General features: G+C 42.9%; 1 protein-coding gene across 1 annotated transcript in view; it reads left to right on the top strand.

The window, feature by feature from the left end:
* The first annotated feature begins 328 nt into the window (after positions 1-328).
* nav2a (neuron navigator 2a) overlaps positions 329-24,016 on the top strand; it is a 310,069-nt gene continuing 286,381 nt past the window's right edge. Inside the window, exons 1-2 of the mRNA XM_036963588.1 lie at positions 329-547; positions 1,742-2,276. Of these exons, the coding sequence (XP_036819483.1) occupies positions 2,196-2,276 (81 nt within the window). The 5' untranslated portion in view covers positions 329-547; positions 1,742-2,195. The remainder of the gene's footprint in view (positions 548-1,741; positions 2,277-24,016) is intronic.

The following is a 24,016-nucleotide window of genomic DNA, read 5'->3' as shown; positions in this document are numbered from 1 at the left end:
ATATCGGTGTAGCCATTCTGTAAAATCTTACCGTATCATGCAAACTACATGCATACTAGCACAGACGGTAACATGTTGTTTCAATTTGTTGGAGATAAAAATGAATGAAATACAAGTAAAAGTATACCATACGTATTTCTCCACAAAATACTCAAACTTATTTCAACAATGTCATTTTGAACGATTCATTGGGATTGGTGTTTAATTTTGTGCGTCGACTTTGCACAGATTTGCTCTAGGCATGAGACATTCGATACAATGTCGCTAGATGGCCCCAAAATCATTCTTTCTGTGAGTATCCATGGAAACGGATGGCGCAGGGGAGCTGGTGGAGAAAACGCTGGGCGCATTGGGCGCACTCGTCAGTGACGTGATGTTATCGATCGAGGAGAGAGTGGGACCTTGCTGAGGAAAGCGAAGCATGCACTGGCTGTTCAAGAAGGAAAAGGGAAAGAAGGGAAGGTAACGTTAAGCGAGCGATGTGCTGTAGGGAGCATTTCGTCTTTGAAGGGAAACGTTACATTCGTTGCTGCTGCTGATGTGTTGGGTGAGTAGCTACTTCCCACCCTTTACTTACATTCACTCTATTTATTATGATTTTAAGTTAGGTTACGTCTATTTCAAAAGCTTTCCATAGTTTATTTTCACCTTTAATTTTGGTGAGCGACCCCATATCAGAGCAAAGGAAATGCAGCACCTGCCTTATCGGAATGTCTGCAGGGTGATATACCATCATCCATATTGCCTCTTGCATGTTTATTATTTGGAAATGTATGTGCAGAAATTGTTGAGGGCTTGCTTTGCAGAACTGATTTAGCTACAATCGTTAGTTTAATACACTATGTAACTATTGCATGTGGCTCACGCTACGCCCAATGCACCTGCCTAATACAACTCTCGCTGTTGGTTTTCATGAAGCTCCAGCCAGAGAACCTGCCATTTCATCCTGAAATTCTGAAAACTCATGCATTATGTTTATTTTTCTATAACATTCTCAGGTAGCCAGCCTACACCTCACGTTAGTAGCCTACTAACCCTTATTTGAGTTATTGTCAGGAATTTATGCAGTTACATTCAATGTCGAATACGTATCTATTCATATCATTGACACTTTATTGTCTGAGATGATTGTGTATTCTTCCAAACCAATTACAACTTCAAGCAGTAATTTATTGCATGTAGCCCATACATTTGCAAGTAACACAACATGGGACATTTTGATGGGGGTGAGGGCCAGAAAAACATCTGAACTAATCACAAGTGTCCACAGTGGTTCGCAGGTCTGTGTACCCACACCCACACATGCAGAGAGAAAAAAAAGTTTTTGTGAAATTCCTGCAATTCTACATATTTTGCAATGGGGTGCAGAGAAAATGTTGCAGTTTTAAAGCAAGCCTTCTGCATTTCTACATATTTTGCCGTGGGGCTGAGAGAAGATTTAGCAATTTTACAACTAATTTCATACAATTCTACTCATTTTGCCAATTCAACCGTGATTACTATACATTTACACAGCTGACATGCTAATTGAGTGACTGTAAGTGATGGACATAAAAATAACCATATTTCGAAATGGTACATTGTGTATTCTACTATTCTGAGACCCCGACTGAGTTCCTAAATATTGTTGCATGGTGTTGTCTAATTGGTAGCTTGGTTAAACATATATTTTTTTACCCATCCAGTTGTGCAAATTTAATAGTTTGGTGACTATCACAGGTTAATCCAGCAGACTTTACAGGGCTCTTGATTTTACAGTGGAGGAATGTTGGCCCTGTGGGAATAGGGAGCCATGATCATATCCAGGGAGAAGATTAGAGGTTTTCACTCTGGGTGAAAGCTTGAGGAGAGAGGGCCACCATGGTTGTGGAGCTCAGGATCTCAGGACCCCTGCCTATCCCCTGATGCCCAGTCTGGGTCAGCCTCAGTGGGCTCAAAACTGCAGCTGAGAGCCATGGAGTGACAACATAACTCCCTGAGCTAGCTCCACCCAGGACATACCCCCACGAGATAGCTTGTTGGGTGTTTTTTTTTTCTCCCACAAAGATTTTGGACCAATAGTGATTTTGGATGAAAGAGTGGGGAGTTTGAATGACTTTGGAATAAGCAATTCTCTTTGTTTCTGGGAGAGGATATTTGATTGGATATTTTTTTAACAAAGAAGGGACTGTTGGATATTGTAGAAGGGAGAGAAAATGGAATCAGGAGCAGAGGCATCCCCGCAGCAGCACCAGAGGAGGAAACCTGTGATGCACGGTCTGGAAGACCAGAAACGGGTGAGTGACCAAACCTCTCTTTCCTCCCAATCTCCCATTCAGATCTCTGCTAATTGTCTATACCTTTGACTTGAGCTCGGAGGAAGTCATGAGAAAATCTCTGAGAAGAAATACAAAAAAAATCACTAGGTGCATTGTTGGGTAGAAACCATGAAGATATTGTGATTTTGAGTCTGAACATGCACATGTCAATCTTATGGAAGTGTTGATGTTTGTATCCTAGAATGTTGCTTGTGTCCTGATCCTGCAAAGGAAAAATGAAACAGCATCCAAGGATAGTGATGGGGGGGAAAAATAATCGTTACAGTTAGATATAGCGATATTGTTTTTGACGATATATTGGATCGCATCGTTTTGACAATATCGTATTTTTCCTTCATAACTTGTTCTCCAATTTGTTTTCAGCACTTTTATTTCCATTACTGATCGTTATCTCAAGGCCTCTCATTTCTGCAGCAGACATATGGTGAGCAATATGTTTGGACCATGGAATAGCAATAAAATCACAGTATTGAATCGGAATACTACAGTGTCTTCAGAAAGTATTCATACCACTTGACTTTTTGAATTTAAAATTATTCAATTGAAAAAAATAAATGTGTCAATGGCCTACACACAATACCCCATAATGTCAATGTGGAATTGTGTTTTTAGATTTTTTTACAAATGAATTAATAATGAAAAGCTGAAATGTCAGTATTCAACCCCTTCATTACAGCCAGCCTAAATAAATTCAGGAGTAAAAATGTGCTTAACAAGTCACATAATAAATTGCATGGACTCACTCTGTGTGCAATAATAGTGTTTAAATAGACATTTCTATGACTACAGTACCAGTCAAAAGTTTGGACACACCTACTCATTTCAGGGTTTTTCATTATTTTTTTCTATTTTCTACATTGTATAATAATAGCGAAGACATCAAAACTATGAAATAACACATATGGAGTCATGTAGTAACCAAAAAAAGTGTTAAACAAATCAAAATATATTTTATATTTGAGATTCTTCAAAGTAGCCACCCTTTGTCTTGATTACAGCTTTGCACACTTTTGGCATTTTCTCAACCAGCTTCATGAAGTAGTCACCTGGGATGCATTTCAATTAACAGGTGTGCCTTGTTAAAAGTTAATTTGTGGAGTTTCTTAATGTGTTTGAGCTTTAGTTGAGTTGTGACAAGGTAGGGGTCGTATACAGAAGATAGCCCTATTTGGTAAAAGACCAAGTCCATATTATGGCAAGAACAGCTGAAATAAGCAAAGAGAAACAACAGTCCATCATTACTTTAATAAAACATGAAGGTCAGTCAATCCGTTTGTTCAAGTGCAGTCACAAAAACCATGAAGCACAAATTATGAAACTGGCTCTTTTGAGGACCGCCACAGGAAAGGAAGGACCAGAGTTACCTCTGCTGCAGAGGATAAGTTCATTAGAGTTAACTGCACCTCAGATTGCAGGCCAAATAAATTCTTCAGAGTTCAAGTAACAGACACATCTCAACATCAATTGTTCAGAGGAGACTGCATGAATCAGACCTTCATGGTCGAATTTCTGCAAAGAAACCACTACTAAAGGACACCAGTAAGAAGAAGAGATTTGCTTGGGCCAAGGAACACGAGCAATGGACATTAGACCGGTGGAAATCTGTCCTTTGATCCGATCTTGAGATTTTTGGTTCCAACCGCTGTGTCTTTGTGAGACGCAGGGTAGGTGAACGGATGATCTCAGCATGTGTGGTTCCCACAGAGATGCATGGAGGAGGTGTGATGGTGTGGGTATGCTTTGCTGGTGACATTGTTTGTGATTTATTTAGAATTCAAGGCACACTTAACCAGCATGGCTACCACAGCATTCTGCAGCGATACGCCATCCCATCTGGTTTGCGCTTAGTGGTGACTAGCATTTGTTTTTCAACAGGACAATGACCCAACACACCTCCAGGCTGTGTTAGGGCTATTTTACCAATAAGGAGAGTGATGGAGGGCTGCATCAGATGATGTGGCCTCTACAATCATCTGACCTCAACCCAATTAAGATGGTTTGGGATGAGTTGGACCGCAGAGTGAAGGAAAAGCAGCCAACAAGTGCTCAGCATATGTAGGATTCCTTCAAGACTGTTGGAAAAGCATTCCATGTGAAGCTGGTTGAGAGAATGCCAAGAGTGTGCAAAGCTGTCATCAAGGCAAAGGGTAGCTACTTTGAAGAATCTCAAATATAAGATATATTTTTATTTGTTTAACACTTTTTTGGTTACTACATGATTCCCATATGTGTTATTTCATAGTGTTGATGTCTTCGTGATTATTCTACAATGTAGAAAATGGTAAAAATAAAGAAAAACGCTTGAATGAGTAGATGTGTCCAAACTTTTGACTGGTACTGCACGTCATCTCTGTACCCCACACATACTGTAAGGTCCCTCAGTCGAGCAGGGAATATCAAACACAGATGCAACCACAAAGACCAGGGAGGTTTCCCAATGACTCGCTAAGGGCACCTATTAGATAAAAATAAAGAAACAAAATAAATAAAGAAACTAAAGAAACAAAAAAAGAAACAGACATGGAATATCCCTTTGAGTATGGTGAAGTTATTAATTACACTTTGGATGGTGTATCATTAAATTAACTCAGTTGCCGGAGAGGAAGGAAACCTCTCTGGGATTTCACCATGAGGCCAATGGTGACTTTAAAACAGTTACAGAGTTGAATGGCTGTGATTGAAAACTGATGATGGATCAGCAACATTGTAGTTACTGCACAATACTAACCTAATTGACTAAGTGAAAAGAGGGGAATCCTGTACAGAATAAAAAATATTCCAAAACATGCATCCTGTTTGCAACAAGGCACTAAAGTAGTACTGCAAAAACTTTGGCAAAGCAATTAACTTTTTGTCCTGAATACAAAGTTTTATGTTTGGAGCAAATCCAATACCACTGTTGCGTTATTGTATTTAGAGGTAGGTGAAGGAGTCAAGCGCAGGAGAGCAGAGATGTCCAAGTAGTGTCTTTTAATAGACAAGTCCACAACAATAGGGTCAGGTACAATACCAAATGAACGCCCACGACAAAAGCGAACACAGTTACTCACGGAAGGAGGAAAAACAACGTTCCTTAAACTTATACACAAACGGTATATACGTGAAAATAACTGAGGCACAACCTCAACGACCAACATAAAACTAATAATCCCGCACAATCCTAAGCAGGCAACAGGGGTAATTATACACACAGAAATAAAGCAAATGAAACCAGGTGTGAAAGAACCAAAGACAGAACAAACAGAGAAGGAAAAATGGATCGGTGATGGCTAGTAGGCCGGCGACGCCGAGCACCGCCCGAACAGGAAGAGGAACCAACCACCTTTGGTGGAAGTCGTGACAACCACTTTCCATATTTTCAAGCATAGTTGTGGCTCCATCATGTTATGGGTATGCTTGTAATTGTTAAAAACTGGGGTTTTTCCCAGTTTTTCCTAAGCATAGGCAAAATTCTAGAGGAAAACCTGGTTCAGTCTGCTTTCCACCAGACACTGGGAGATGAATTCAACTTTCAGCAGGACCATAACCTAAAACACAAGGCTAAATCTACTCTGGAGTTGCTTAACAAGAAGACTGTGAATATTCCTGACTGGTCGAGTTACAGTTTTGACTTAAATCTCCTTAAAAATCTATGGCAAGACCTGAAAATGGTTGTTTAGCAATGATCAACAACCAATTTGACAGTGGTTGAAGAATTTTGAAAAGTACATAATGGGCAAATGTTGCACAATCCAGGTGTGGAAAGCTCTTAGAGACTTACCCAGAAAGACTCACAGCTGTAATCACTTCCAATGGTGATTCTAACATGTATTGACTCAGGGGGTTGAATACTTTTCTAATTATGTATTAGTGTTTTTATTTGATTAATTCTTTACAAATGTTAGAATTTTTCTTCCACTGAGTATTTTTACAAAAACAATTTTAATCCCACTGTGTAACACAACAAAATGTGGAAAAAGTCAAGGGGTGTGAATACTTTCTGAAGGCACTGTAAGTATGCAGATCATATCGTATCGTGAGCTCCCTGGCAATTCCTGGCCCTATCTAATGACATATCAATCTGAGATTTGTTTTACGTGACTATACTTAGACAAGGCTAGAGAGCCTTTCCGGCGGCACCCCCCACCCCTAAGTGCTGTGATTTATGATTGGCTGTCGCAGCGGATGTCCCATACCATCTGGGCCAATGGTGGCATCCGCTGTAACTGGGGCTCAATTGACTTGTGTATTGATGTGTGTGTGCCTTTTATGGAAATGCATTGGGCACCACCAACATCAGAAAAAAATTACATTTGACATTGGTGGCTTTATAACTGCCCCCCATGGTTAAAAAGAGGAACTTGTATGGTGATAGCTACGATGATATTAGTATGTGTGCGTGCCTGCATGTGTTTTGTGTGCATTTTGAGGTAGAAGTGGAGAGGGAGGGAAACATATTCTCCATCTGTTTGGTCCTCGGACAGAGGGTGATGGTGATGGGCGGTAGAACTCACTGGGGTATGGAGCTGGTAACAATCTCCATCTACGATGTAGTTGAGAGTGGGACCCGGGACAAATGGGTCAATGCGTTGCAAGTCGACCCAACCCCTCTCCTGTCACGTTAAGTATGGAATACTCCTAGGACCCAGTATTTCTCTCAGTAATACTGATGGAATACTCCCGCCACCCCTTGCTACAGCCCCCGTCAGTCTCTCACCACCATCTCCAGTGATGTGTGCATGCACCAACGCCTTCTAATGACTCCTGGAAGGGTGGTTGGGAGGCAGCAAACACTGATCCTGTGTGGGCACAATAAATCTCTGTGTTGACTCAGATTGCATTCCTCTTCATCTGGATGTGGAGTCGGATTGAATTACCTACTCCCATCCTCAGACACCCAGGCTCTGGCATGCTGAACTAATGGTCTTGAGTCTTTGAGACCCTCTTCCGTGTTTGTCCTTCTCCGTTTTCAGCAGGAACTCATTTGGGGGAACCCTTTTTCCTTTCTCATTTGATCATGGCTGGTTTCCTAAATGTGTGGCACATACTCTGAGCAGCTGGGGAGACCGGAGAGGATGGCTGCCCTAGGGAAGATACTGCAAGCAAGAGTTCCACCACAGGCAAATTTGGTTCTTTGCCAAAAATAGGGATGCAAGAGATCTTGAAGCTCTCATATTTAAGGAATTGCAGCACTCTCTCCAGCAGTCTGAGGACTGGCTAGGTTAAAATGAATGCTTATTCTTGCATTTTCTTCTTTATTATCTTTCTCTCTGTCCACTAAATTATTGATTTGATCAGGTGTTTTAAATTCATCACCTCAGATTTTCTAGAGCATGAATATTAATTGACGAGACAGGAATCCCAGCTGCTGTTTTCCAATTTTACAGACTGCTGCATCTTTCAGATGCTAAGTGCCACAATGAGCACCACAAGAAAACAAAAACGGCGCTGATGGACTGTGTATTAGTGCGTTTAAAACCAGTGCCGCGGACAAGGTACTAATTTGGTCTATTTTAGCAAACGATTCCTAGATTTCTGTGTTGTTGCTATGGCAATTCCCTGTGATTCTGCTCATAATGGGTGTTTTTGTCCACTGAATGCCTGATGAGGTATCGACGTGTGTCACATTCTGTCTGTAAAACCAATACTTCCTCTAAGCCTGCCTCAGCCATCAACCTGGCGACATCATCAATGTGAGAAGAGACGACCATGAGACGAGACACTTTGGTATCTCCGGGGAGGCTAGGTAGTCTGGGAGCCTGTTAGATAGAGCCAGATGGTTAATGGACATCAGCGGTCTTGAATAAATTTAAAGCACAGAGGTAGTGATGTGAGCGGTGGGATCCCATTGTTGAGGAATTACTTCTAGTTCCTGTGTAGCACGCCTCAGTGTCCCCCCAATAACCTGGGCTGTGTGAGCTCCACATCCACAACCAGATACTTACCCCCTGGTTGAGGTAATTGGATTCCGTTCACTTTGTAGATTCTGCCTCGGCGTATGTGTCTCACCCCTCCGAATATTAATGTTCATTGAGTGTCAATCATTGGAGACATGGCATCGCGGAGTATTACATGAGAAAGGACTGGGAGTGCATTCATCTAATCCACTGAAGCAATGCCTAAAGAGAGATCCTGTGGGGTGATCGTTGGGAATGTGATGTGATGTATTAGCATTCATTGTATTAGCATTCAAGGGAGTCCTTGGGATGTAGCAATGATGTAGCAATGAGAAACATAGATGTAGTCTAGATGTAGGGAAGACTTTTTACTACTAGACTGTGGTAAAATGTGAGTTTGGGTGTCCATGGACGTCCGTGCGGGTTGCGTATTTGTGTGTGGTCCTCGACAAGGCAAGAGTTTGCTTCAATGGAATATTGAGGTTGTGCTTGGCCTTGAAGGCTTAAGGAACTCCAAGCACACCCGCACACACATCTGTCTGCTTTATCCCCCTTTGACTTCTTTTTTTTTTTTTTTTGAATTTTTACCCCTTTTTCTCCCCAATTTCGTAGTATCCAATTGTTGTAGTAGCTACTATCTTGTCTCATCGCTACAACTCCCGTACGGGCTCGGGAGAGACGAAGGTTGAAAGTCATGCGTCCTCCGATACACAACCAACCAAGCCGCTGCTTCTTTAACACAGCGCACATCCAACCCGGAAGCCAGCCGCACCAATGCGCCGGAGGAAACACCGTGCACCTGGCCACCTTGGCTAGCGTACACTGCGCCCAGCCCGCCACAGGAGTCGCTGGTGCGCGATGAGACAAGGACACCCCTACCGACCAAGCCCTCCCTAACCCGGGCGACGCTAAGCCAATTGTGCGTCGCCCCACGGACCTCCCGGTCGCGGCCGGTTACGACAGAGCCTGGGCGCGAACCCAGGACTCTGATGGCACAGCTGGCGCTGCAGTACAGCGCCCTTAACCACTGCGCCACCCAGGAGGCCCCCTTTGACTTCTAAAACGCTTCAGAGAAGCGCGGATGGCGCCAGTCGGCCTTTCCTGCTATACTCAGCTACTGCAGTGAGCTAAACCCTGTCGAGCGGCGTCATCACAGATTCGACTTCAGTGTCATCCACCCTGCTCTTTTCACTGTGCTTTTAGCCCCTGTGAGTTGAGTCTGAATCAGAGGGATTCCAGGCCTGAGAAGGCAGGTTCAAACACTGTGAGAGCTCAGTGTTTTGTACAAGGCACTCGGCTGGCGGGTTTATTGGAGAACCGTCAGAGCAGTTGAAGGAACTGTTTGCTGATCTTTAACCAACGAGGTTCGAAGTTTACGTTTGCTTTTTCTGTGCCTCACATGGAGCTCTCGGGAGGGGCTCTACAAAACCTGTTTCTTCAAGGTTATTAAGAAACGTCTCTCTTGATTTACATTTTGACCTCGGTGCTGGGTTGCTGTGGAAACGGTTTGATTTACAGGATCAGTGTTATACCAAGGCAAAAAAGCACAGATGGTGTTGACTTTGGGTCACCTATAGTGCAAACACAGTATAATGGTTCCATATTGGTGGCACTTTAGAGTGAGACGTTTTGATGGAGAAGCATGGAAAGTCAAACACCTCCATGAAATAAATCCAGGTGTCAAAGTAATGAAATATAATTAAAGCGTCAATGATTTTGCTCTACAAGGGTGTTTTTTTTTGCTTTATTCACATCACAGAGGGAAGCTAAATAATATATTAGCTTTGAGAGTTTGTACAGCTAATGTTTATAGGCTGGCTTTCCCTATCGCAGCCCTGACTTCTAAGAGCAGAATACAGGCCAGCTTCTTTCTTTTTTTCCCCACCCCTTTTCTCTCCCCAATTTCGTGGTATCCAATTGGTAGTAGTTACAGTCTTGTCTCATGGCTGCAACTCCCGTACGGACTCGGGAGAGGCGAAGGTCGAGAGCCACGCGTCCTCCGAAACACAACCCAACCAAGCCGCACTGCGTCTTGACACAATGCCCATCCAACCCGGAAGCCAGCCTCACCAATGTGTCGGATGAAAACACTGAACACCTGGCGACCGTGTCAGCGTGCATTGCGCCCGGCCCGCCACAGGAGTCGCTAGTGCGCGATGAGACAAGGATATTCCTGCCGGCCAAACCCTCCCTAACCCGAACGACGCTGGGCCAATTGTGCGCCGCCCCGTGGGCCTCCCCGTGGGCCTCCCCGTGGGCCTCCCGGTCGCGGCCGGCTGCAACAGAGCCTGGGCTCGAACCCAGAATCTCTAGTGGCACAGCTAGCACTGCATTGCAGTGCCTTAGACCACTGCACCACTTGGGAGACCCACAGGCCAGCTTCTTGGATGAACACACAAAGTCCAGACAAGGTTTCTAAGGCTAACTTTCTATTTTTGCTCACCAAAAAGCCTACTATTTAGAACGCAAGTATGGGTATTTGGACACAGCTTGATTGCCCAATCAAACCCTTTGGTTGTGTGTGCTAAGGCATCTGGTCTGCTCTGTAGGCTAGATTGTACAGCTCATTAAACGTGTTTGAGACGGGTTTAGTGTGTGTTCTCTTCCAGGACAGCGAGACATGTTTGTTGTTGATCGTATGTGTCTCTGTATACTCTAACGTGAAGGGTAATAGCAGCCTAATGAGCTAAGAGTCGGGGATGGAACGAGGTGGGAGGGGACGCCTACATCGTACATGTTTGTGTTTATTCTCCTACTAGACGTCTTTTAAAGAGCCTCTTGGGCTCTTCATGTTGAGATGAATTTCGATAGCACACAGGAATGTATGTGAACAACCAAATAGTTAATCATGTTTCCCAATTACCGTGCATATCTCTAACAGTGCTTTAGAGTCGGGTAAGTGACCCTGTGAGAAATAAGCGGGCCAGTATGTTACAACGGACAAAAGGCAGTAAGATCCACTCTTTTAGATAGGATCTTTGAAAAGGATCTACCAGTGTGTAGTATGCTATAGGCACACACACGGTAAGAGATACCGTCAGTAAGGATAGCATCACCTAATATCTCATGACTGCATATTCTCAGGGCTGAACCAGTGGCCCCGTTCTGGACATATGGCTGAGGTCATTCAGCACCCAGGTGAGGTATCGCCGCCAGTGAAATATGCTTCACCTCTTAGGCCATATTCCCCTCTCAGTGATCATTTGCGGTGTGCATATGATCAGATTTGAATGATGAGCTGTCTCTCTCGACTCAGAGTGAACTGATGAAATGTTCCTTTGACGCTGTATTTCGCCCCGCAGGTTGAGACATCCATTAGACCGAGTAATCACATCCTTGATTGGTCCCCTTCACTTTCCTGTACAGCACACTACTACATAGCTGTAATGTTGGTTTGTAGCCCAGATATGGCATGTCGAATTGATAGGGCTGCCAATTGTCGCTGACAAGCTTTGATTGACCGCGAGTGTCAACAGCGCTCGGCTGCTCCTATCTGAAACTAATTGAACGTTAATATCAGGGAGGCATGATGACAAACGGCCAGCCTTGTGTGATTATTTAGAGCCTACTGTAAATAAGAGCCTACTGTATTTAGAGCCTACTGTAGCCATTATCCACCCATTCATCTACCCATCCTCCCCTGTGCAGATCCTGCAGTGCAAATAAGCGAGGAGATTGCATAATTGGGTTGGATATCATCAGTAGGCTTTCTCTCCTAGCTGAAGTGTCCTCCATTGGGGGAAATGGTCATTGACGTTTCACTCGGACAGAACCAGATCTTTTGAGAATAGGCTATTCCTCTCCTCGTGGTTACTGCAGAAATAGCTACTGTATAGCCCCAAAAAACCTTTCCCACCTGAGTATTTATTTACAAAGAGAGTGTGGGTCATTGGACCGACCAGCCTTTGCGACAGTGGCATAGAAATCCTTTATCCATTTCTATACGCCGAGGTCCTTTCATGTTTTGCTAGCACAAAGCTAGCAACATTTGCTAACAGACCAGGCAGCTGCTGATGCACCGAGCAAAGAGGAAAGGATACAGGGGAGCAATTTTGGGGAGGGACTGTGTTTGACCAGCCAGGCGGCACTGACGAACTCTGGGGCTGAGGGGTTTGGGTAGGGGAGGAGGGTGGAGTTGGGTTCGGGACTGGAGCTGGGGCTTGGTGATAGGGGAAGCACAAGTCAGGACTGTGGTGCTGGTTGCCCCCTCAGCACCATCTGTCAGGCCCCCTCTCCACAGCCCTGAAGGTGGGTGAAGGACCAGTGGCAAGGGCTGATGGAATGCTCTGGGTTACTGGACCAGTGGCAAGGGCTGATGGGATGCTCTGGGTTACTGGACCAGGGGATTGGCTGGTTGGCCTCAACCTATCCCCTCTCCTCACACATCCACGTGGGCATGCTCTGTCACAGAAAGGACAGCTCAGATGACCTTTCTTCACTTCCTGAGTTCCTGTGACATTTCAATGGTCCCTTCCAGAAGACCAGTGTGTGTTTGTTCACTATACTCAGTCTTGTCTTTCTCAACCACTCTCTTACACAATGCAGTAAAGCTTAGTAGTGGTCAAATGACATGTGTGATTCAAATACTAGTATTACTACCAATAATAGTAATTGGTCATCTCCATGTAAAAGGACCCATGAGCAACAACCTGAAGTTCATAGGAATATGTCAAATTTGGTGTCAAATGAAAGCTAAGAGTTTATATTTGAGAAATTAAGGCATATATTCAGTACCAGTCAAAAGTTTGGACACACCTACTCATTCAAGGGTTTTTCTTTATGTTTTACTATTTTCTACATTGTAGAATAATAGTGAAGACATCAAAACTATGAAATAACACATATGGAATCATGTAGTAATCAAAAAAAGTGTTAAAACAAGGCAAAATATATTTTAGATTTTAGATTCTTCAAAGTTAGCCACCCTTTGCCTTGATGAGAGCTTGGCATTCTCTCAACCAGCTTCATGAGGTATTCACCTGGAATGCTTTTCCAACAGTCTTGAAGGAGTTGTGGGAAATGTATACAAAATAAAAACTGAGAAATACCTTAATCTAATAAAATGTTATTGGTCACATACACATGTTTAGCAGATGTTATTGCGGGTGGAGTGAAATGCTTGTTTACATAAGTATTCAGACCCTTTGCTATAAGACTCTAAATTGAGCTCCGGTGCATCCTGGTTCCATTGATCATCCTCGAAAAAAAAAACAAGCCGTGAGGTCGAAGGTATTGTCCTTTGAGCTCCGAGACAGGATTGTGTCCAGGCAGAGATTCGGGTAAGGGTACCAAAACATTCGGGGGAGTAGGGTCTTTGTCAGGGAAGTGACCAAGAACATGACGGTCACTCTGACAGAACTCCAGAGTTCTTCAGTGGAGATAGAAGGACAACCATCTCTGCAGCAATACACTAATCAGACCTTATGGTAGAGTGGCCAGGCGGAAGCCACTCCTCATTAAAAGGCACATGACAGCCCACTTGGAGTTTGCCAAATGGCACCTAAAGGACTCTCTGACCATGAGAAACAAGATTATCTGCTCTGATGAAACGAAGATTGAACTCTTTGGCCTGAATGCCAAGCGTGAAGTCTGGAGGAAACCAGGCAGCATCCCTACAGTGAAGCATGGGGGTGGCAGCATCATGTTGTGGGAATGTTTTTCAGAAGCAGGGACTGTGAGACTAGTCAGGATCAAGGGAAAGATGAATGGAGCAAAGTACAGAGAGATAGTTGATTAAAAACCTGCTCCAGAGCACTCAGGACCTCAGACTGGGGCAAAGGTCCACCTAACAACAGGACAACGACTTTAAGCACACTGCCAAGACAATGCAGGATTGGCTTCGGGACAAGTCTCTGAATGTCCTTGAGTGGCCCAGCCAGAGCTCGGACTTGAACCTGATTGAAATCTCTGGAGAGACCTGAAAAATGCTGTGCAGCGACGCTCCCCATCCAACTTCACAGAGCTTGAGAGGATCTGCAGAGAAGAATGGGAGAAACTCCCCAAATGTAGCATCATACCCAATAAGGTGCTTCAGCAAAGCACTGAATAAAGGATCTGAATGCTTATGTAAATATGATATTTCCTTAAAAAAAATTTTTTTTAAACATTTGCAAAGATTTCTAAACATGTTTTTGCTTTGTAATTATGGGGTATTGTGTGTAGATTGATTTTAGAATAAAGCTGTAAAGTAACAAAATGTGGAAAAAGTCCAGGAGTTTGAATACTTTCCGAATTCGCTGTATTTTAGATGATTCCGTTTCCTCGGAATTGCCCAATTATTAATATGGTGGAGTAGTGTATTTTAGTTGTGGCTTTTCTACTAACCAACCAAAGCACCACAGACCATCTTCCCAACCATTTCCACTGCTAGCCTAGATGGGTGTATGAGGGATGTGTGAGGACCAGGCTGTTTGACTCACACCAGGTCCTTATCCCTGTCTGGGGGTGAGTGTTCAGAATCTGGTTAGGTCTAGATCCAAGGAGGTGGTCTGGGGATGAACAGGTGCTGTAGCCTTGTTCTGTTGTAAAGGGATGGGATTTCCTCACCAACCTATGCTGGTGTGTCCTGATACACTGTCTACAGACACATGCATGTATATTGACGCACACAAACACATTATTTTTCCCTCTCGCCCTCCCTCTATTTCTCTCTCCTTCTATTAAGTTCACCTACCAGTGTTTCCCCTAAGATGTTTTTCTGCAGTGGTGGCAAGGGTAGCGGGGTGGGGGGAGCCAATGACTATCCATTTAAAAGCACTTCTTGGCAGAAATATACACGGAATATATCAAACATTGGTAAACACCTTCATTAGGAACCCTCCCCCTTTTTTGTCTCAATTTGTCGGGGCATGGACTCTACAAGGTTTTGAAAACGTTCCACAGGGATACTGGCCCATGTTAACTTCAATGCTTCCCACAGTTGTGCCAATTCGGCAGGATGTCCTTTGGGTGGTGGACCATTCTTGGTACACACGGGAAACTGTTGAGCGTGAAAAACCCAGCAGTGTTGCAGTTCTTGACACAAACCAGTGTGCCAGGTACCTACTGCCATACCCCGTTCAAAGGCACTTAAAAATCCTTCTTTAACCTGTCTCCTCCCCTTCATCTACACTGATTGAAGTGCATTTAACAAGGGACAATAAGGGATCATACCTTTCATCTGGAGTCAGCTGGTCAGTCTGTCGTGGAAAGATCAGGTGTTCTTAATGTTTTGTATACTCAGTGTATATACAGTGCCTTGCGAAAGTATTCGGCCCCCTTAAACTTTGCGACCTTTTGCCACATTTCAGGCTTCAAACATAAAGATATAAAACTGTATTTTTTTGTGAAGAATCAACAACAAGTGGGACACAATCATGAAGTGGAACGACATTTATTGGATATTTCAAACTTTTTTAACAAATCAAAAACTGAAAAATTGGGCGTGCAAAATTATTCAGCCCCCTTAAGTTAATACTTTGTAGCGCCACCTTTTGCTGCGATTACAGCTGTAAGTCGCTTGGGGTATGTCTCTATCAGTTTTGCACATCGAGAGACTGAAATGTTTTCCCATTCCTCCTTGCAAAACAGCTCGAGCTCAGTGAGGTTGGATGGAGAGCATTTGTGAACAGCAGTTTTCAGTTCTTTCCACAGATTCTCGATTGGATTCAGGTCTGGACTTTGACTTGGCCATTCTAACACCTGGATATGTTTATTTTTGAACCATTCCATTGTAGATTTTGCTTTATGTTTTGGATCATTATCTTATTGGAAGACAAATCTCCGTCCCAGTCTCAGGTCTTTTGCAGACTCCATCAGGTTTTCTTCTAGAATGGTCCTATATTTGGCTCCATCCATCTTCCCATCAATTTTAACCATCTTCCCTGTCCCTGCTGAAGAAAAGCAGGCCCAAACCATGATGCTGCCACCACCATGTTTGACAGTGGGGATGGTGTGTTCAGGGTGATGAGCTGTGTTGCTTTTACGCCAAACATAACGTTTTGCATTGTTGCCAAAAAGTTCAATTTTGGTTTCATCTGACCAGAGCACCTTCTTCCACATGTTTGGTGTGTCTCCCAGGTGGCTTGTGGCAAACTTTAAACAACACTTTTTATGGATATCTTTAAGAAATGGCTTTCTTCTTGCCACTCTTCCATAAAGGCCAGATTTGTGCAATATACGACTGATTGTTGTGCTATGGACAGAGTCTCCCACCTCAGCTGTAGATCTCTGCAGTTCATCCAGAGTGATCATGGGCCTCTTGGCTGCATCTCTGATCAGTCTTGTCCTTGTATGAGCTGAAAGTTTAGAGGGACGGCCAGGTCTTGGTAGATTTGCAGTGGTCTGATACTCCTTCCATTTCAATATTATCGCTTGCACAGTGCTCCTTGGGATGTTTAAAGCTTTAAACTTCTTCACAACAGTATCTCGGACCTGCCTGGTGTGTTCCTTGTTCTTCATGATGCTCTCTGCGCTTTTAACGGACCTCTGAGACTATCACAGTGCAGGTGCATTTATTCGGAGACTTGATTACACACAGGTGGATTGTATTTATCATCATTAGTCATTTAGGTCAACATTGGATCATTCAGAGATCCTCACTGAACTTCTGGAGAGAGTTTGCTGCACTGAAAGTAAAGGGGCTGAATAATTTTGCACGCCCAATTCTTCAGTTTTTGATTTGTTAAAAAAGTTTGAAATATCCAATAAATGTCGTTCCACTTCATGATTGTGTCCCACTTGTTGATTCTTCACAAAAAAATACAGTTTTATATCTTTATGTTTGAAGCCTGAAATGTGGCAAAAGGTCGCAAAGTTCAAGGGGGCCGAATACTTTCGCAAGGCACTGTATACAAAAAATTACATCATATTTTTTTTTGCTGTGGTGGCCACCACTGCTAAAGAAATATAGGAGAAACACTGCACACTGACTAAGTTACACCTGCCTCACAGCTGTTTCTGTAACTGCTCAAAATGGCCCTAGAATTGAGCTTTTCTCCAAGATGATCCTCAGTGATGATCCTCAGTGATGATCCTCAGTGTGCTGAAATTCTGTTTTCTCACACCTCTTCACCTCTGAATCACACAGAGCAGCGACAGCAGGGGGCTGAGAGGGCACCGAGAGTCGTAAACCAGCTCTATTCTCACATCACAGGACACGACCAGACCTGGAGTTCATCTCACTGAGAATGAAAATCTGAGGAAAATTGTCTTGGTGTCTCTACAGATGCTCGCCAAGCCGAGTTGGGCTCAAGGTATCTAACTGTATGTGAGAGACTGCTTGTTCCATAACACTCTGCCGCTAGAAAAATGTATTATTTACCGTTCTTTTGTGTCCCAAACTTGCAGAGAAATGAAGAATGCCTCTAGCGTCTGTAAGGATAGCCTTAGAATGGAACTGAGGGGGTTTGAATAAGTCAATTTAATAAACCATGTCAATAGATAAATCACTGAATAAGAATCCGCCTGGACTTGAATGACAAATGGCCACTCTGTCCATCGTTTGTTACTAGTGGAGTGTGAACACACCTCAACACGACGCCGCTGTGAAGGCACCTGGCCAGCTCCACATCTCAACCTATCATAGGCCTACCTCTCTGCCTGCAAAATGAGGTCCCACTTTGCCCCTGCTTCTACAGAGATGGAGGGCCTGTTATCACTTGTCCTCAGTGTGTGTGTGTGTGTGTGTGTGTCCCTGCGTATGCCTATATGTGTCAGAGAGAGAGAGAGTTGTCGGCTATAGTAGGGGGGAATTGCACTTTGATTCAGAATGTATGCCAAGCAAAAAAAATATTGATTTCAAAGTTTAACAAACCATACAACTCTATGCACCGGGGCTACTTTGAACAATTTACACAGCAAATGTCATGAAGGCACATTTATTGGAAGAGCTGTGTAGATGCAAAGTTTGGTAACAGACTTACGGTAAAATCGGCCATAGTTCTGTTTACGCGAACCACGTTTTCTGTTAACTAGCTTCTCCGAGATTAAGATTCAAAGATATCTCTGAGAAAGAATGGGATGTCAGCTATGTGTAAAAAATAAAATAAATATGTGCTTACAGTAGGTGAGGTGGATTTACATCCGGTAATGGAATTACAGTAACAGAATTACATCATGGGTTCCTGATCTGTACTATACAGAAATGAATTCATGGATGTGAATACCAATCTCTTAATGGTGATGTGTCCTCAATAGGTACACAAAGCTAGAAATATGCAATATCCTTTTTTTTATATACATATTTGGGATTACTCTACACACTTGCTATTTACTATTCTCTTATCCGGACCAGACGAAATCTGAACCAATCATAAACGTCTATGTTTCAGAAGTTTGGACCATAGTACAGTACAGTAAAGTATATATGTTCAGTACACCACAGTAGAGAAGAATGGAGTACAGTAGAGTACAGTAAGGTAGATATGTACAGTGCAGTAATCTACTGAGCTCTACTCTTACTTCTCTTTACTTGATTGTACTGTTCTGTACTGTTTGTTCTCTACTCTACTGTACTGTAGTTTGCTGTCCAAACTGGTGAAACATAGACCTCTATGATTGGTTCAGATTGTTCCAGGTCAGGGTGGACTGACCAAATTTCAACTCCGTTCCAGGGAACGTCCAGTGTCGTTAGGTGCTCAGTGGGTGAGGGTGCTTGTTACAGTAAGTGAAACGAGGTTAGGTGGTAGGTAAGAGCCGGGAGAGGAAACATTAACCGAAGAGAGAGAGAGAGGTTGTTCCCATAGACTTCCAGTCATTGAGCCCATGACTATCTGTTTTAAAAGTGTAGCTTGGCAGAAATGCGGTGCATTCGGAAAGTATTCGGCCCCCTCGACTTTTTACACATTTTGCTACGTTAAAGCCTTATTCTGAAATGGATTTTTTAAAATAATTCTTATCAATCTACACCCAATACCCCATAATGACAAAGCGAAAACAGTTTTTTAGAAATGTTTGCAAATGTATTAAATATAAAAACCCGAAATACCTTATTTACAAAAGTATTCAAACCCTTTGCTATGAGACTCGAAATTGAGCTCAGGTACATCCTGTTTCTATTGATCATCCTTGAGATGTTTCTACAACTTGATTGGAGTCCACCTGTGGTAAATTCAATTGATTGGACATGATTTTTGAAAGGCACACACCTGTCTATATAAGGTCCCACAGTTGACAGTGCATGTAAGAGCAAAAACCAAGCTATGAGGTCAAAGGAATTGTCTGTTGAGCTCCCAGACAGGATTGTGTCGAGGCACAGATCTGGGGAAGGGTACCAAAACATTCCTGCTGTATTGAAGGTCCCCAAGAACACAGTGGCCTCCATCAGTCTTAAATGGAAGAAGTTTGGAACCACCAAGACTCTTCCTAGAGCTGGATGCCCGGCCAAACTGAGCAATCGAGGGAGAAGGGCCTTGGTCAGGGAGTTGATCAAGAACCCGATGGTCACTCTGACAGAGCTTATTTTTATTTCCCATTGTAGCCAATTTAATTGCAATTTGGTAACAGAAGTATGAGTTTCATTAACTTAATATTTCGTAAACAACTTAATTTCAGTAAAAAACTATAACAAATTGGTAGGTCTATCTTTACCTGATACTAATTTGACATTTCATTAGCTTTCCTCCTCATGAGGGAGAGAAATGATAAAATATCTTAAATATATGTGTGTTTTTGGTAACAGAATTACAAGGCACAAGGTAATATTTCTTTAACTTACAGAAGGCAAATCATTTCTCCAAAACTAATATAAGTGTAACAAAAGTAACAAGTACAGGTAGACCTACCATATTCATTAGTGTTTTTACTGATACCAAGTTTGTTTATGAATTATTACGTGATTAAAACTCATAATTATTCCATCTCTTTGACCAGAAATCAGTCTTTGCTTAATTCAACATTTTTAGGATGGAACATTTTTGAAAATTGTATGCTTCATTTCTCAAAAATATAGACTCTTAGCTTTCATTTGTCACCCAATTTGACATGCTTCTGTGAACGTCACATTGGTGCTAATGGGCCCTTTAGGATGGATATACCCTGGGGCTTTGATTTCTGGTGAAACAGATGGAAAAATGGGTCTTAGACCACATCTACCTCTTAAAAGGTATTCGAAATACAGCCAAACATAATGTTGAAGTGAAGTCTCCAGACAACTAATATCAACACTAGTTTTGCAGAAATTATTTGCCTTCTGTAAGTTTACGAAACATTGCCTTGTAATTTCGTACATACATATCTTTAAGATATTTTCTAATATCCCTTCCTCTTTGGCCGCCTCTCCTTCCAGTTCTCTGCTGCCAATGACTGGAACAAACTATAAAAATCTCTGAAACTGGAAACACTTATCTCCCTCACTATCTTTAAGCACCAACTGTCAGAGCAGCTCACAGATTACTGCACCTGTACATAGCCCACCTATAATTTAGCCCAAACAACTACCTCTTTCCCTACTGTATTTAATTAATTAATTTATTTTGCTCCTTTGCACCCCATTATTTTTATTTCTACTTTGCACATTCTTCCATTGCAAATCTACCATTCCAGTGTTTTACTTGCTATATTGTATTTACTTCGCCACCATGGCCTTTTTTTTTGCCTTTACCTCCCTTATCTCACCTTATTTGCTCACATCGTATATAGGCTTGTTTATACTGTATTATTGACTGTATGTTTGTTTTACTCCATGTGTAACTGTCGTTGTATGTGTCGAACTGCTTGGCTTTATCTTGGCCAGGTCGCAATTGTAAATGAGAACTTGTTCTCAACTTGCCTACCTGGTTAAATAAAGGTGAAATAAAAAATAAATAAATAGCATGTAAAGGGAAGATAATGAAAGTTCACAGAAGTAACAAGTAAAGGTAGACCTACAAATCAGTGTTTTTACTGATATGAAGTTTATGAATGATTAAGCCAGTAAAACTCGTAATTCTGTTACCAAATCACTAACGGAATTACTGCAATTGAATTGGCTACAATGATAAATCATCACAGGAGGTTGGTGGCACCTTAATAGGGGAGGACGAGCTTGTGGAAATGGTTGGAGTGGAATGGTATCAAATACATCAAACACATGGTTTCTATGGACCCATGATGTAATTCCGTTACCGTAATTCCGTTACCAGATCCACTTCACCTGCTGTAGTTCAATAACCCAAAAATATATCTAACTTAAGGTGTCATGTCATACTCTAGCTGACACCCCATGGTTTCTTCAGACGTCTTTGAATCTTCATTCGGAGCAGATATTTAAGAGTTTTTGGAAAACTTGGTCGCTTAAAAAAAGAATCTGGGAGATTACAAAGTTACCAAACTTTGCATCTGCACAGTTCATCCAGCAAATGCATTTGTAGTTATTTTCTGTGTAAAAAAACCCCAACAAAATAACAATAATTATTGTTCAAAGTAGTCCTTGTTCATAGTTTTGTTTTTTGCTTGACATACACTTTAAAGTGTAAAATCTGAGTAAGAGCGCAGTTCCGTTACCGTGGAATTGCTCAGTAGCTATTCCAGTCCATTTTACAGTCGCTCCCTTTCTAATCTTTTCCTGGGTAAAACTACAATTACATTTTACACTCCAGGAATTTACAACAGTGGTAAGGATGATTTAAAAAAATATCCAGACCCTAGAGTGAGGAGCTGGAGGTTCCCCGCGTCCACCACCTCCCCGCTGCCACACACACACACCCTGGCAACCTCTACCAGACGCCCCCCGGTGTAAATCCGGCACGTTAGGAGGGGAATCCTAATCGCCCAGGCACCAGACAGAGTCTCCAGACAAAGAGGGGTGGAGGAGTGAGGAGAGGAACATGGAGAGGAGCTCCATATTCATCTGGGGCCTTTGTCATATGAAATGTGTGTGTTTTTTGTGCTGGGTAGTCCCGTGAAAAATTGTCTGATGCCGGTTGCCCGGGGCAGCAGGAAATGGAATCGGCATGGTGACAATGAGCGATGGCACCCAGAGAAGGGAGGTGTTTCTTTTTTCTCTCTCTTTTTTTCTGCTCGCTTTCTTTTAGCCTGGACCTGTATGGATTTTTCTGTAGTGGCTACAACCATTGATCGTGTGGCCTAGCTCACTCATATATCCACGCTTTCTAATTTCACTTTCCTTTGATGACTTTGGTCCATAACACACTGTTCACCACAAAAGGTCTGTACTGCTGTTAAAGAACCTAAGGACCACTGGACTATGTCATGGATCAATGAACGTCACAACTCCTATACTTGCCATCAGGCTCGGGCTCCCGAGTGGCGCAGCGTTCTAAGGCACTGCTTTTCAGTGCTAGAGCCGTCACAACAGACCCTGGTTCGATTCCAGGCTGTATCACAACAGGCCGTGATACGGAGCCCCACAGGGCGGTGCACAATCGGCCCAGTGTCGTCCGTGATTGGGTATGCCGTCATTGTAAATAAGCATTTGTTCTTAACTGACTTGCCTAGTTAAAGAAAGGTTCAATAAAAATAAAATACTAAAAATCAGATGTCCTCACATATAGAGCCTTATAGACACAGACTTACCCAATTCGATAAAAGTAGCAAATAGTAGGCTATAGTTCAGAAAAAGGAAACCCTGACTGTATATTCAAAGCCTATCAGTCCATCTCCTTTTACAACCTGTATCTCAATATACATTTGAGTATTTCCAGTATAGGGATAGTAATCTACAGGCCATGGATTTAGAGATATCTTTCAGCTCTGAATAAATAACCCACTATTCCCTGCATGGATTTTCACCCCTGCCTTTCTCACCATGTAATCTCCTGAAAATGAGGTGATGAATCAGACAATGATTTCCTGTCTCTCGTCCTCCACTCCAACCCCCCCGTCCCCATCCCGTCTATAGCCGTGGTGTGAGCAGGTAGACTCAATGACCACTCTGCATCTCAATGACCTTTGTGCTGGAGGGGGATCAGCCAGGGGTTTGTGTTTGTGGGGAAGAGTTATTTATTTATTTATTTCAAATGTAGCGGTGTGGGCCTTCCAGGTGGGGATTTTACAGGATTGTATTCTTCCGAAGATTTATCCTAATCTCATAGTTTGCAGGGTCAGCACACTATAGTCCCTACATGTGCTTAGGCACCAGGTCTTACAGTCTCCCCTCCCTTTTCCCTCTTCCTCAGCTCTCCCTCAGCAATACATACTCTACAGTGTATTTCTCTAGAGTGCAGCTCCCATTGGAGCTACCAATGTGGTAAGAAAGGAGATCAAGACATCCATTTCCAAGCCCCAAAGGGACACGTGTGAGTTTCTGATGGGACTTTGATGCCACTGATCCCAGTCACAGGGCTGCACTGAGCGAGGTAGCTTGCTCCCCACCGTACTGCTGTAATTGGCCCATTAAAAGCCATGGAGAGTAATTGGGTTGTGTTAAAACAGATGTTCTCTACGTATTTACCGCCTGAGGCAAGGTCACAATCAATGCAGATGAATGGCAGCTGATGACAGGCTAGGCAGCAGGTCTCTGACTTGGGTTACGGTAGAGTACGGATCATCAACTAGATTCAACCAGGGGTCGATTTTTTTTCTTGAGCGGATGGTCAGGGGGCTGGAACATAATTCAAATAATTTCTTGACTGCAAATTGAACGCGAGAAGCCCGTAGAGGTATAAATATGTTTGACTAAAACATAAACATTTCAAACCTCGCTTGGTATATGATCACATACACTGAGTATACAAAACATTAGGAACACCTATCTAATATTGAGTCGCACCCCAGGGGTTGCTGGCCCATGTTGACTCCAACGCTTCCCAAAGTTGTGTCAAGTTGGCTGGATGTCCTTTGGGTGGTGGACCATTCTTGATACACACGGGAAACTGTTGAGTGTGAAAAACCCAGCTGAAAAAC

Source organism: Oncorhynchus mykiss, chromosome 26 (assembly GCF_013265735.2).
Source record: "Oncorhynchus mykiss isolate Arlee chromosome 26, USDA_OmykA_1.1, whole genome shotgun sequence".
NCBI classification, from domain to species: Eukaryota; Metazoa; Chordata; class Actinopteri; order Salmoniformes; family Salmonidae; genus Oncorhynchus; species Oncorhynchus mykiss.
Note: the sequence above shows the minus strand (reverse complement) of the source record. Positions and strands in the feature narration are given on the sequence as shown.